This window comes from Notamacropus eugenii, chromosome 1 (genome assembly GCF_028372415.1).
Source record: "Notamacropus eugenii isolate mMacEug1 chromosome 1, mMacEug1.pri_v2, whole genome shotgun sequence".
Taxonomy (NCBI): Eukaryota; Metazoa; Chordata; class Mammalia; order Diprotodontia; family Macropodidae; genus Notamacropus; species Notamacropus eugenii.
The window spans coordinates 208,160,614-208,175,059 of NC_092872.1; the positions used below are offsets into that span (position 1 = coordinate 208,160,614).

The 14,446-nt window shown below is 39.7% G+C and overlaps 1 protein-coding gene across 2 annotated transcripts in view; it reads left to right on the plus strand.

Moving 5' to 3' along the window:
- The first annotated feature begins 522 nt into the window (after positions 1–522).
- The window catches only part of HECTD2 (HECT domain E3 ubiquitin protein ligase 2), a 118,563-nt gene continuing 104,639 nt past the window's right edge, over positions 523–14,446 (plus strand). The window contains exons 1-2 of one of the 2 annotated variants that reach the window (XM_072625132.1): positions 523–1,037; positions 1,381–1,686. In XM_072625132.1, coding sequence (XP_072481233.1) covers positions 1,522–1,686 — 165 coding nt within the window. In that variant the 5' untranslated portion in view covers positions 523–1,037; positions 1,381–1,521. The remainder of the gene's footprint in view (positions 1,038–1,380; positions 1,687–14,446) is intronic. The other variant, XM_072625129.1, reaches the window with a different exon arrangement.

Consider the following 14,446-nt stretch of genomic DNA (forward strand, 5'->3'; position numbering starts at 1 on the left):
GTTTTGCCATTTCCTTCTCCAGTTCATTTTATATACGAGGAAACTGAGACAAACAGGGTTAAGTGACTTTTCCAGGGTCACACAGCTAGTAGGTATCTGAGGCCACATTTAAACTCACAAATACCACCTAGCTGCCTGCATACTAGACACACATATATGTATGTTACTATATGTACTTATACTAATATGTATACTTAATTATGTATATACTTACATATTGTATGTAAACACGTGTCATATGTATATATCACATGTATCTATACACACACGCCTATGTATGTATGTGTACGTGTGTCTGTCGTCCGTGTTGGAATGAGAGAGAGGTCCTGGAGGGAAGGGGCTGGTTTTTCCCCTTCTTGGTCTCTGTGACCCTTGGCATACACAGTACTTGGCACATACTAGATTGACGGAGTTTAATAAAAGCTTCTTGACATTACAAGAAGGAAAAAGTGGGGGTGGGGACAAGAAGTACGAGAGCAAGATAGGGGAGGGGGAAGAGGGGGAAAAAACCCGGGGCGGCTGGGGTGTTTCGGCCCGACGCCTCCCGGCCTGGGGGCTCTGACCCGGTCCGGGGAGGTCCGGGGCCACGCGGGTACCCTTTGGAAGAAGGGAAGGCGGGAGCCCTGGCGGGATCCCTCGGGGGAGGCGCTGTTTACTCGCATCAGCGGGAGACGAGGGCCGGCTCTCCGGGCGCCGCGGAGGGGCAGGACAGCGAGCGGCCGCTGACCGCTCCGCCCGGGCAGGGCCCCAGGGCCCGAAGGCAGTGTGGCCGCGGCCAACGCCAACCCTGGCCGGGCGCCCCGCCCCCGCCCCGCGGGCGCCTCCAGCCCGAGCCCTCTACAAACATGGCGGCTCCCGGAGCCGCCCCTCCTCCCGGGGCTCCCGGAGCGGTCGGGGTGGGTAGCGGCCGGCGGCTGCCAGAGAGGCCGGCCCTCGCTTGGTAGTGTTCGCCTCGAGCGCGGGCCCGGCTGCGGGGGCGCGGGCCGGTGCGGGCGGGCAGCAGGCGCGGGGCAGAGGCGGGCGATGTGGGCCCCCAGGTGACTGACTCACAGACGCGGGGGGAGGGGAGGAGCGGGGCGGGGCGCGAGCCCCCAGGTGACGGAGCGGGCGCTGGGGAGCCGGGGGCGGCGGGGGGAGGGGCCCGGCGGGCGGGTGGGCTGGCGGGAGGAAGCCGCTGTCGCCGGCGGCGCGGCGGGGCGGGGGCGGGAGCGCGGCGAGGGAGGGAGGGAGCGAGCGGAGGGGGAGGGAGAGCGAGGCAGCGGCTGCCTGGTGTTCCGCCCGGGGGTGGCGGGGAGAGGAGGAGGTGTTTGCCAGCGACTGGAGCGGAGCCCTCTCGCGGCCGCGGCATCAGCAGCATCGCTGCATCCCCTGTATCCCCAGCATCCCCGGCATCCCGAGCATCCCGAGCATCCCCGCTCGCTAGCACCGCGGTCCCGGGCAACGGTCCACCCCACTCCCGCCGCCTCTCCGCCTCTCCCTCCCGTCCCACAGAAGGGGGTCCCTGGGCTGCTGGGTGACACCATGAATGAGGACACTCGGGATCCCCCTCCGGCCGCGGCAGCGGCAGCGGCAGCAGCCCTAGTGGAGGAGAAAGAAAAGAAGGAGGAGGAGGAAGAGAAAGGGAGAGAAGAGCAGCGAGAGAAGCTGCCCCCCATCCTCGCCCCTTCCAGCTCTGCCGCGTCCGGGGTAGGTCTGCCCTCCGCGCCCCTTGGGAGCTCCCGGGACTGGGATGCTGAGGGAGTGTGAGGGCATGTGTGCCCTCAAAGACTCCAAGTGAATCTGCATGGCGGGGGGGGGAGGTTTGAGAAAGGGAGGTTCATTAGCTTGATTCATGACCGAAGTCTTGTTTTGGGATACATGTAAAGAGACTGGAAAAGCAAAAACGGCTAATTCATTTTTAATATTAAAAATAATAGTTTAACTGCAGACTTCTGAAGCAGCTTGCAAATTGAACATTAAAAGCTTCTGAAATATGGGTAAGGGCTTTCTACCCTTGCTTTTTAATTAATTATTTATTTCTCCTCTTAGTATAACGGAGGGATGAAATAGAAAGGATCAGGAGCTAGACCCGGGGTTCAAGTCTCACCCTTGCCTGTGGTGGTTGTATGACCCTAGACAAGTCACCTAGGAGTTGCAGAGAGAGATGCTGCTTTGGTGGAGGGAGTATCCTGACCCGAGAGTCCCCTGTACCGATGAAATCACGGGTCCAGTCCCTGTCCCAGTATCTTTGTGAGTTCGTCTGTGTCTAACAGGCAGAATTGTTTAAATCCAATTCTGTCATTTGTTCAGGGGTGGATTATCAGGCGGCAGCCTGCCATCTGAGGCAAGGAAAACTTCCCCATTTCCTTATTTCTGCTCCCTCCCCATCATCCTGAACCTGTTCTCTAGTGACTTCCCATCTCACTGTGACCTTTCCATTTCTGTCAAGTAAGTGGGAGGTAGATAGCGGTGATAGTATTGTTTTTCATATGATATGGAATGGTGACTTTTAAAAGCTTCCATAGACTTTTCACTTGAAACTAAAGTTATCTGACCTTGTTCAGAATGATTCTACTTCAGAGATAAATTTTAAAGAACTTCCAAGCATTTCAAGCTTCATAATGCTAGATAGAATATGCCATTGAGCATGGTTTATTTTCTACAGTATCCTCTCCCCTCCTTTCCTTTTGCTGACAGTTGTAACACTGGTTAACTTGGCACACAAAATTCAACTCAGATGTTGATATTTTTTTCTGTGGTACATACTTTAAGTAAAAACTATTTTTTTCAAGTTTGCCTTGTTTATAAAAAGCCTTGATACTAATTAACAGTGAACTTTACGTGCCAAAATAGTAAATGAAAGTTAAGTGCCTATTGTAAATTTCCATTAGTAAATCACTTTTAAAACCACCCTCAAATGACTAAGTGTCATACTAAAATAATTCAGTCTTTTTTTAATGTGTTGTATCAGGCAGGAATAGTGGTTTGATGCGGTAGTTTTGAAATGTTTAAAGCCAGCTAGGTGGCGCAGTGGATAGAATTCCGAACCTGGAGTCAGAAAAGACTCATCTTCCTGAGTTCAAATGTGAACTCAGATGCTTACTAGCTGTGTGACCCTGGGCAAGTCACTTAACCTTGTTTGACTCTATTTCCTCATCTGTAAAATGATCTGGAAAAGAAAATGGCAAACCACTCCAATATCTTTGCCAAGAGAACACCCAAAGGGAATTGTATGTGACTGAAGCGCACAAGGACTGTAATAAATGGAAGCTAGAGAAAGTTAAAATCCTAAATTATTGCACACAGCAAATAGTGAACTATAATTAAATTAAATACATTTTTTTAAGAAAATCAAACCATTAAAGTTGTGATTAAGTTGGGGGCAGGGTGATTTAAAGGAATTCTTCACACACTCTTTCAGATTTTGTTATTTCTGGTTCCTTAGTTAGTTTCCTTGGATTATAGAAGAGGTCTGAATAGGGCAAATGGATTGTATTCTAGTAGTGTAAATAGATTTATATGGTATTCCATTTACATTTTCTCATAGAAAATGTTACCAATGGTATTTAGGTTCCAAGGTTGATAGATTACCCCCTAACATAACTGAAATAATGTGTATTCATGGTAAGTGTAGTAGAAAGGAATATTGTTACAATACTAATAATTAAGACAGAAATAGAAAACTGAATAAGAAGTAGTTCTTTATGTGACATTCCTGCTTTTGAAGAAAATCAGACTTATATAGAGGAGAATATGGAAGCAAACAGAGACTTCTAGAGATGCTTAAATGAATTTCTGTTTGGTTCTTTCTGGCATCTGACCTTTTTCAAGTGTTTTAGAAGCTAATGTCATTAATTCTTGTGTCTAACCTTTATATGACTTTCTTAGTTATTTATGTATCATTAATATTACTTATATATTTAGCCATGATTAAATCTAACTTTTATTTGACTCATAAATGAAGAGATTTTTTTCCCCCTGAAGTAAAAGATGGAAGAGGGAAGGGAGTTACTGAATATATGAGAAAAAAATTGCCTGAATGGGCATTAACAGTTTTCAGCCACTGAAGGAAAAAGGCAGACCAGGTACCATCTGCAAAGGGGAAAAATGAGATACTGTATAGTGAGTGTAAGTAAAACTGCTTTGTGAAGTGTTATCTGGATATACCTTGTTTATTGTCATTTTGATAAATGGTAGGAAAAAAGATGATGTTGGTTTAGATGAGTTCCTCAAACAACCAGAATTTGATTATAAGGGTCAGATTTCAATACCAATAGCTAGCATTTATATAGTATTTTAAGGTTTGCAAAATTCTTTATATTTTTTATTTCACTTGATCCTCACAACAACCTCGTGAAGTAGGTGCTGTTACTGACCCCATTTTACATATGAGGAAACTGAAGCAAAAGTTAAATGACTTCCCCAGGGTCACATAGCTACTAAGTGTATAAGGCAGACTTTGAAACTGTCTTCTTGCTTCCAATTCCAACATGCTAATCACTATACCATTTTGCAATCCCTAAACTACTATATTAAGCCAGTTATTACTAATTCATAATAATAACATCATTGTCTGTATCTAATAGGAGAGAAGGTTGAAGAGATTTCCAGAATATGTGCATTAGAGAGGATCACTTGCCATTTGTATATATGGGTCTTTTGCAAATTGACTATACCTAACTTGAAGTATGACTGTCTTTTTTAAGAGTGGCAATGTGATTGTTAGAATTGTGTCATAACAGTCTGCTTCGTTCTGATGTTTCCTCAGAATTTTTCAAGTTATGCTATTTTTTTGAAGATTTGAATTTACGGGACAAAAAGAGCTGTATATGATAACCACACTTGGCAGGGCCCTAAAAATTCAATTCCACAAATTGAAAACTAATTGCAGTGGTATTAGAACAGTATTATTTTCTATTATTTTTATAGCAGGTGTGCAGTATTGTATGGATTTAATAGATTAAACAAGGTTTTGTGGGCTAACCTGGGATCCCAAGTATCATTTATGACAATGGTTTTTTATTAAAAAAATGTATTTGGATTTCCCAAGAACTGGCTTACAAGTGTCTTGTATTCAAGAAGTTCATTTAAAAGTTCAGCAATGCCTGAAATTGTTGCTCATTAATTTTTTGGTAGTTTGTATATGGTTATCACTGTGTGATTAGTCAATATTTTGTCTTCAAAATTTGGAAGAATTATACTAGAGCTTTGGCCCCTGGGGTTGGGTGGTTGGTGGGGCAGTTGGAGCGGTAGGGGGGGGCAGTATTGGGGAGGGTAGAACTAGGATCAGTGAATGCCAGTTGCAAAGAAACAGATTTAGTTTTGAATGAAACGTAAACAAATGGAAGGGTTCTCTGAATACATTGCCCAAACAAGATTTTTTTTAAAGTTTGTTACTAAGTGTCCCACTTGCATTTCTTAAGGTTACTTGTTGAATTACTAAATATAAAAAGTGTCATTCAGTAGAAATTATTGCTACCTGCAGCTATTGATATTGTCAAATAATATGCAAAACAGCTTTGAATGTTTCCACTTGAAAATAACATGGAAGGAAGGAGAATTGCCCATGTGTCTTGAGACCTATTAATGAAGAAATTAAAATCTTCCTATTTTGTCTTATGAGTAGTGAAGTAACAAATATAATTGAAGATGCTTGCTCATTTGTTTACATATGTAGGGTACATTATTGAAACTGATGCTAGGGAAGATTGACTACTTTGCAAACCTATTAATGGTCTTGCCCCATGAAGAGAAATTTTCAATATAATCAATGTAGATTATAAAATAAAAAAATATATTATGTGGGAGAATGTAGACTGTACTGATGGAGCTTAATCAATGCAAGCACAAAAATACAAATCTATAAGCAATAGTTTTAAATGTACCCCCCATGCAAGTTGGTCACATTACATGTTTCACAGACAAGCACTTACATTAAGAGATAGAAGCAGGAACTGCATGCAGTTTTTCAAGTCATTATTAATCACCTTTTTAAAAAATGTACATTAAAATGAAGACTAACTGAAAATTGTGAATACTATGGAGGAACAAAAGGCACTTCTATGTAATCGTGAAACCTGCTGCCTTACATTACTTTTCACTAACATTACATTTCTCATTGTTGTTCATTCATTCAGCTATGTCCAATTCTGGGCGATCCTGTGGACCGTAGCATGATAATACTGTCCATAAGGTGTTCTTGGCAAAGATATTGGACTGGTTTGCCATTTCCTTCTCAGTACATTACCTACCATTATTTTGAATGTTTGGATTAGAAGAAATGGCAGTTTTTCATAGAGGTGATAAAGATGAAGCAAATTCCTTTTACACCAGAAATTTCTTCGTGATATAGATTCCATACTCTGATACAAAAAGATGAAGTTAGTATATTTATGAAAAATTTAAAGTCCTAGAAAATAAATTTACAAAGATAGTATTTTTGAGATGCTCTCTAATTTTATTTTTAATAATTTTATTTTTCCCCAATTACTTATAATTTTTTTAAACATTTTTTGAGGGTTTTTTTGAGTTCCAATCCCTCCCTCCTCTTGCCTGTCCTTGAGATGAGGAGCAATCTGATACAGGTTATACATGTGGAATCATGTATAACATTTCCATATTAGTCATTTTGTGGAAGAAAACTTAAGAGAGAAAAAAGAGAGGGAGGGAAGGAGAGAGAGAGAGAGAGAGAGAGAGAGAGAGAGAGAGAGAGAGAGAGAGAGAGAGAGAGAGAGAATGAGAATTCTTTGGTCTGTATTCAGATGCCATCAATTCTTTCTCTAGAGGCAAATAACATTTTTTCACTATGAGTCCTTTGGGATTATCTTAGATCATTGTATTGCTGAGAATAGCTAAATTATTTATTATTGTTGTTCATTATCAATTGTTCATTGTACAATATTGCTGTTATTGTGTACAATGGTTCTGCTTGCTTCACTCTGTATCAGTTTATGTAAACGTTTTCCAGGTTTTTTGAAATCATCCTGCTTGTCATTTCTTATAACACAATAATATTTCATTACAATCACATACCACAACTTGTTCAGCCATTCCCCAATTGATGGGCATCCTCTCAATTTCTGATTGCTAGCCACCACAAAAAGAGGTGCTCCCTAATTTTAAAGATGCAGCACTTTAAATGAAATAGAAAAAAGTACAGACTTGCTAATTAATCTCTTAAACAACTACAGAAGTAATTCTCATTTTAAATTAAGTAATTCGATATTTCTAAATATGAAAAGATAAGTAACTCATTGGTCATGGACAAATATGAAATATTTGATCTTGTTGTGTGTTTGTCCTTTGTTCTCAAAGAGGACCATGACATCAGGATGATGACATGCCTTGCAGTTGAGTTTGATTTGAGTGAGGGAGGGCTGTGCAAAGTCACCAACCTCACTCTCTTCTCCTGAGTCATCTGGATCCAGTGGCCTGATATTCATCAGGATGACTGGATATGACCCAGGCTGCAATGTGAGACCCTGGCCCTTTCAGGCTAAGGTCTTATGGCATTCTCACTTTGAGCGAGATACACCCATTCAATGAATAGGCTTCTTTAAATAGTTTCTCCAATTGATAATAATTCCCTCTATAGTACTTCCACCAAGCAATCATCCAGCATTTGACTAAAGAACAGTGACTCACTACATTTCAAGGTGATCCATTCCATTTGTAAATAGCTATAATTGTTAGAAAGTTTTTACTTACACACTGATCTGCCCCTTCAACTTCCACTAAATGCTTCTTATTCTTTTATCTGGAGGCAAGCAAAATCGAATAGCATTTTCAAATAAAAGTTCTTCAAATGTTTGAAGACAACCCTTATATTTCCCTAAGACTTTTCTTCTAGACCCTAAATGCCTATAGTTCTGTCCTTTGAAAGTGTTGGCTACCTCTCACTATATCACCCCCAGCTGGTCAATTTCCTTTCTAAAATTTGGCACCCAAAACTGAGCATAGTATGTGGTCTAATTGTTTAATGGAATATTGTACAAGAGAGCTATAACTTATACTTTTTTTCTGTAAAACGTGCTACCCTTAATGTAGCTTAAGATAGTATCAGTATTTTTGACTGTCACATAACTCTGGTGATATATATTGAGGTGATTTATATCGAAACCTTCTGGTTCTTTTTCCAAGAGCTGTGATCTAATCCTGTCTCGCCTGTCCTGTACTTATGCAGTTGATTATTTGAACTCAAGTGTAAGACTTTATACTTATTCCTACTAAATTACATCTTATTACAATCATTCTATCCTGTTAAATCCTTGTTGGATCCTAATTCTAGTATCCAGCATCTTAGTTACTCTCACCTAGCTTCATGTCATCTGCAATTTTGAGATGTGTGAACAAGTAACAACTCGGTCTTCACGTAATGCCATCATTGTTTAAAATGTTGAACAGATTAGAACTGGGGACAGCGTCTATTCTTGTTTAGAGTATCCATGCCCAACTAACAATTCATCTGCATTTTCATTTCTTGGCATAGAGTGTTGGACATGGAATAAGGAAGGGTTCACAGTACACCTTGACAAGGATGTTGGTAATGAGCTTGTATAACTTATGCTACTTCTGTTTTACATGATTTATGAAGATAATACACGTTCCACCAACTTCTACAAGATATGATGGATAGAACACTGGACTAGAGACAGTAACCCTTGGGTTCAAACCCTGCTTCAAATATTGACTAATTCTGGGACCCTGAGCAAGTGTAACCTTTTTTAACCTTTGTTGTCCTATCCATAAAATGAGTGTGATACCTGTATACCAGGGTTGTTGTGAGGATCGAATGAGATAAAAACTTCGAACTGCTCTAAAGTGCCAACAATTGTTTCTCCTCATCATCCTCCTTTTAATTTTGGGTTATTAATTTAGGTATTATTATTTATACATGTATTCTTACAGACCTGAGAAACTACTGGTTAAAAACCTGTCACTTAGAGGGCAGCAAGGAACACATCATGGGTGTGAACAGGTGGCAGCACATTCCAAAGAAGGGATTATGAATGAAAGCTGAAGTAAAAGATGTCATTAAAGATGTATGAGAACAACAACAAAAAAGATAGGCTGGTCACATAGTAAGACCAAGGAATAACAAACAAATAGAAGGTCCCCAGATATGAACATATTTGTTGATGCCCCTGTGCTGAACTTTTGGGAAGACCTGGGCAAAGCTCACACAGGATGGGCAGCAGTCTTCATTTTTGGAGGAAATGCCAACATCCGTGAGATCATAGTATTTGAGCATGTATGCATCCACAGGCAGCACCAATGATAAATTTATTTTGCTTTAAAAGCTTATGGTACCAAAGTGATTCTCAACTGTTTTTGGTTCATGGCTCTGTGAGAAATTGTGGCACATTGAATGCTGAAGATGGTGACAAAAAAGGATTTCCAGGTGGTTGTGCCTTCAGATCCCTTACCTCTGGAATTCCTCCACCTCTCCTTTCCCTCTCCCATACCTTGTCATTTCTTTGCTTCCCCAGAACTCTTACCTGAGGACATGACTTTGCACCTCCACACATACTGCAGCAATTGTGACCTTCTTGATACTAAGCAGGAAGGAGCAGTAGTCAGCCAACTAGCATTTATTAAGCACTTACTATTTTTCAAGTACTGCAACTCAAGGCACTACTTCCTAGAATGCCCTTTGAGGACCACAGATGTAGAATGCAAGGCAGGAAGGGATATGGTTTTGTTCTTGTATCCTCAGTGCCTATAGGGTAAATGTTAAATTGATTTGCTAGGGTTTTTTTTTTTAATCATAACCATAAGGTACTTGCCTCTCAAGTTCCTTAAGCAACAGAATGAAGGCATGGTGAGGGTCGATTGGGCTTTTAAATTTCAGTTCTCCTAATAATCTAGTATGGAGCTAATATTATTCCCAGGGGAAACTTGAAACTATGGCTATCTTATAGTTAGCCTCTTCCTACGCACTGCTCAGTGCCTTTTCCTGTTTCTATTCCAAACCTTTAAACAAGTCTTGGGCCTTCCTAATACTGCCCTACAAAAGGTTCTCCCTGAGTAGGAGTCAGAAAGGGAAGGCATAAGAGCAGCTACTGTGCAGATTTTGCACAGTGTTGGAAGATCGACGTAAGTTATTTATTTTTAACCAGTAGTTGATTGTCTCTTGCTAGGGAAGGAAGATGAAACAAGAGAAGGTGGGAAAACGCAACTGGGAATTTCTCACTCTCAGTGGGAAAACCACTAACAGCTCTTGGAATAGCTGTGATATTTTCCCTCCTGTTTTTTTCCTTTCTATTAGGGTTGATTGCATGATAAAGATTCTGTCACATTCCAAAATAACTTATTTTTGAGCTTTATTTTAGAATTATGGTAGAAAGAGCCCTGAAAATAAGTAAATCCGAGTCTGTCCCTAGATTTGCCACTAACTTGATAGAAAACCACTCTCTGACCTTCAACATCCCCATCTGTAAAGTGAAGGCCTCCATAGTATTCAATATTGCTAACCTCCTGCTAGATCTGCCTTCCCTTGACTTAGGAGATGCCACATTCTCCTGGTTCTCCTACCTCTCCAAAACTTCAATAAATATTGAGTGCCTACTATATTCAAAGCACTATTCTTGGTGCCAGGGATACAAAGAAACAAAATAGTTCCTGCCCTTAAGGAGCTTTAATTGTACTGGGGGAATCCAATATGTATAAGCAAATATAAAATATATACAGTTATATAAAGACGTTTCAGAAGGGAGAGAAGGGGGGGAGATTAGGAAAGACCTTATTTTGATGGTACTTGAACTGTGGGCTAAAGAAAACAGGGAGTTCTGTTAAGATAAAGTGAGATGAAAGGGATTCCCCAACTTTTTACTGTTTATTTCATTTTACCTGGCTTGATTTCTTAGAACCTCTGACTTAGACTAGGAACTTTGTTCTGTACCTGACTCCAACTGCTCCCATCTCTAGGACCGCATGCTCCCTAATGTAGGGTACTACTCAAGCTTCCCACCAGAGAAATCATCTATTGTCAGCTTCTTTCTGGACATCTCCACTCTGCATCCCTCCATCTTCCTGTCTCTAGTTTTGCTTTTTTAAGGCTTAGTCCAAGGGTCATTCTTAATGTACTGTTCATAATTGAGGAATTCCACTATTTAGTCAATTAAAGAAACTTTGCCAAACCAAGTCTGAAATACATTGTCAGTGGGGATGTGTATATCTTGTGCAGGTGTAGCATCTTCAATGCCAGAACCAAGGCATCATCCTTGAACTTTTTCAGTCCTGACTTTCATAAAAGAAACATCATCCAAATTGTCACAAATTCCAAATTAAAGGAGCCCTGAATGTATATGATTTAATTGTAAAACTCAGCCATTCAAAAATATATTAAATGTATAACTGAACAGGTAATCTTCCTGTTTTTGGTGAGAGTATCACCATCCTTCTAGTTGCTTGTACGTACAACTCTTTTCCACTAGAAATTATTCTGTGATGAAACAGAGTAAACTCTGGCTGTGGGTAATAGAAGTCAGAGGATGATGTTGTAGGATCAATTTCCAGTTCTGGACTCAGCCCATGGAAGCCTATGGCATCTCCCTTTGGGGACTAACTCTAAATTTTGATGATTTCTCATAGCCAGTTTTCAAGGTTATGTCTTATTTTGATATTCAGATTTTAAGGTATACAAAACAACAGAATCATAATGTTAAAGCCAAAAGGAACCTTAGGGATTATCTCATTCAATCTTCTGATGTTAAAGAAAAATGAAACCCGGGAAAGAAGAGTCATTTGTCCAAGATCACACAACTAGTAAGAGCTGGCAGAGTTAGGGCTTAAACCAAATTCCAAATTCATTGCTCTTTCCACAGTAAAAATCCTTTTTGTGAAAATAAAACATAATGAGCAAGAAATCTAATTAAAATTTTAAATAGATAAGTTGGCTATTTCAGTGCTGAAGTTCATTATTTTGACATGCTAATAAGCCTGATGGAAGTTTGAAAATTATACTTAAAAGTTAATCTAACAACATTTTTAACAGTTTGATGATTAACCCTAGTTTTTTATGCCTACCTCTGTTCCATGGACCTAAGTACTTCTTACTTTATATTCTTTAGCCTCCATTTCAGTACTGTGGGGAGCTCTTATCAAAGTTGTATTAAAAATCATTCGAAACTTTGTTAATTTGAAATCTAGTAGAACAAAAATAAATTGATTTCAGGTTAACCACATTTCAACTATCTGACATTTAGTCAACTGACCAATTGTGATTACTTGGATTAGAAACACATTTAAAATAAATTTGAAAATAAAGGATTTTGGTAGTATTAGTATTGTATACTGTTAGTCTATACTTTTCAGATTCTTAAAAATAAATAAACTAGAGCTGGAATTCCTTCTCATCCCACACCTGTGTCAAAGTACCTACCTGATTATTAGCTTTTTCAGGAGATTAGGGTTAATGCATACTTCCATAGTTTACCACAGAGGGTGTTCTCAGTTATCATCTACCAGGTTATTTCTCAATTTAATGGCAAATTTTGCTTTCCAAACCCAGAAAGATCCTTTAAAACAAATCACTTCCTTCAGTTTTCATAGGAAAAGAATGAGTGACCAAACACCAAGTCTAGAAAGACTGAAGCTTTAATTAGGGTAGTTAGCCTGAGAGGGAAGTTCATACTGTTTTTATTTCTGTCAGGTTATATCCTAAGGAAAAGACCAAAGTTGGCACCTCTGTCCTTAAATCATAACCTCAAAACACTAATAAGGAAGAAATGGCTAAAACACACAAAGAAAGCAGTTGTCCAAAGGAAAAGAATCCTCAGGACTTGAAAGAACCTTTACTCACTTCCTCTTCCTCAGCTCACCACTCAATGCCCTCCATAATTCCCAGGATTTTAAAGGACAAAATATCTTAAATCTTTATCCATCTTAGATGTCACATAAAATGACAAATTTCTTTCTTAAGGTTTTTGATAGAAAAACATGATGATTATAAAATCTAAGTTAGCTGTAATGAACAAGAAGCCAAAACAAACATTTTTTAATAGTTACTTGGTAGAATTCACAAGGAATGCGGAAGTGAAAAATCACATCTTTTTATCCCTTCAGAAACTTACCAGTCTACCAGGGGAGCTTTGTGCAGATAAGCATGATACAAAGAAAATGTGTTGTAAGAAAATTGGATAAGGGAAAAAACACTTTTAGACAGGTAGGCTTCATAGAGAGAGGGACTCTGAGCTGAGACTTGAGAAAGGAGAAAGATTTCAACAAGCAGAAATAAGAAGAAAACGTATTCCCTTCCAGTCATGCCAAGCAGCCTGTACAAATGTTTAAAATACATGGAGGCAGGAGAGAAAAGGCCAAAAGTGAAGAACATTTAGTTATCAGAAGGTAATGAGGAATAAAGCTAGAGAAATAGGATGGGCTCAGGGTATGGAGAACTTTAAATGTCCAGCTAAAGAGTTTATAGTTTGTTCTGTAGGTCATGGGGGAACCACTGAAGGTTTGAGTAGAGTAAAGACATAATTGGAACTGTGCCTTAGGAAAATTACTTTTGCATGTGTGTGAAGGATGAGCTGGGTAGAGAAGAGACTAGAGACAGAAAGCCCATTACTGAGAGATGGGTGACAAGTGGTGAGCATCTGAACTAGGGCAATACCAACATGAGTGAAGGGGGAAAAGGAGAGAAGGAATTCTATGGAAGAGATAATATGGAAGTAGAATTGACTGGACTTGGAAATTTATCAGAACCAAATTTGAAAACTAATTTGATACATATTAGTAAGATTCATGAACTATTATTGTCCTTTCTTTTTAAAGATGCTGCTGTTTGAGGGTGATTTAAAATATGTATGTTTGAAATGGTCAGTATAGTCCATGTTAAGCAATTACGAAATCTTTGAAAGTCGTGAAAACTAGTGACTGTAGCTGATGCCCAAAGTATTTGTTGATAGTTAATACTAATGATGAACTCATGATCACCCTGAAATGTTTATTCAGAGAAATACCTTGCCAGGGTTGAGTTGTTTCCCAACCATTCACAATTATGCTCTATTGTTTGAGGTTTGGTTTCATTGAATTCTTGAAGTGTTTTTTCCCTGCCCTTTCTGCTTGCAATTATCACACTTCAGCTTCCAACAGCTGTTTGGGTATCCTGCTACTGCCAATTTATAGTTGTGTGATGATGAGCATCACTTTGAGACTCATAGACTGGCCATGTTCCAAGATTTGTCACTGGTGTTCCTGTTCAGCCAGGCTCATAGATAATGTGGATGAAATGTTTCAAGAAACTGATTTGGAATTTGTAGTAGGTTGAGGTCTCGAATGAAGTTAGAGAATGTTATCGCTCTATAGGTTTTAGACTGAAGCTTGATAATAAGTTCATTTTGGCATAAGATGCTACTTAAGTAGAAGAACTGGGTAGTATGACAATTTTTAGCCCTTATTTTTTCTCAATGAAAGTGTTTCTCTTGTTCAAACTGCCACTACCAGTCTTCTTCAGGCTTATTGT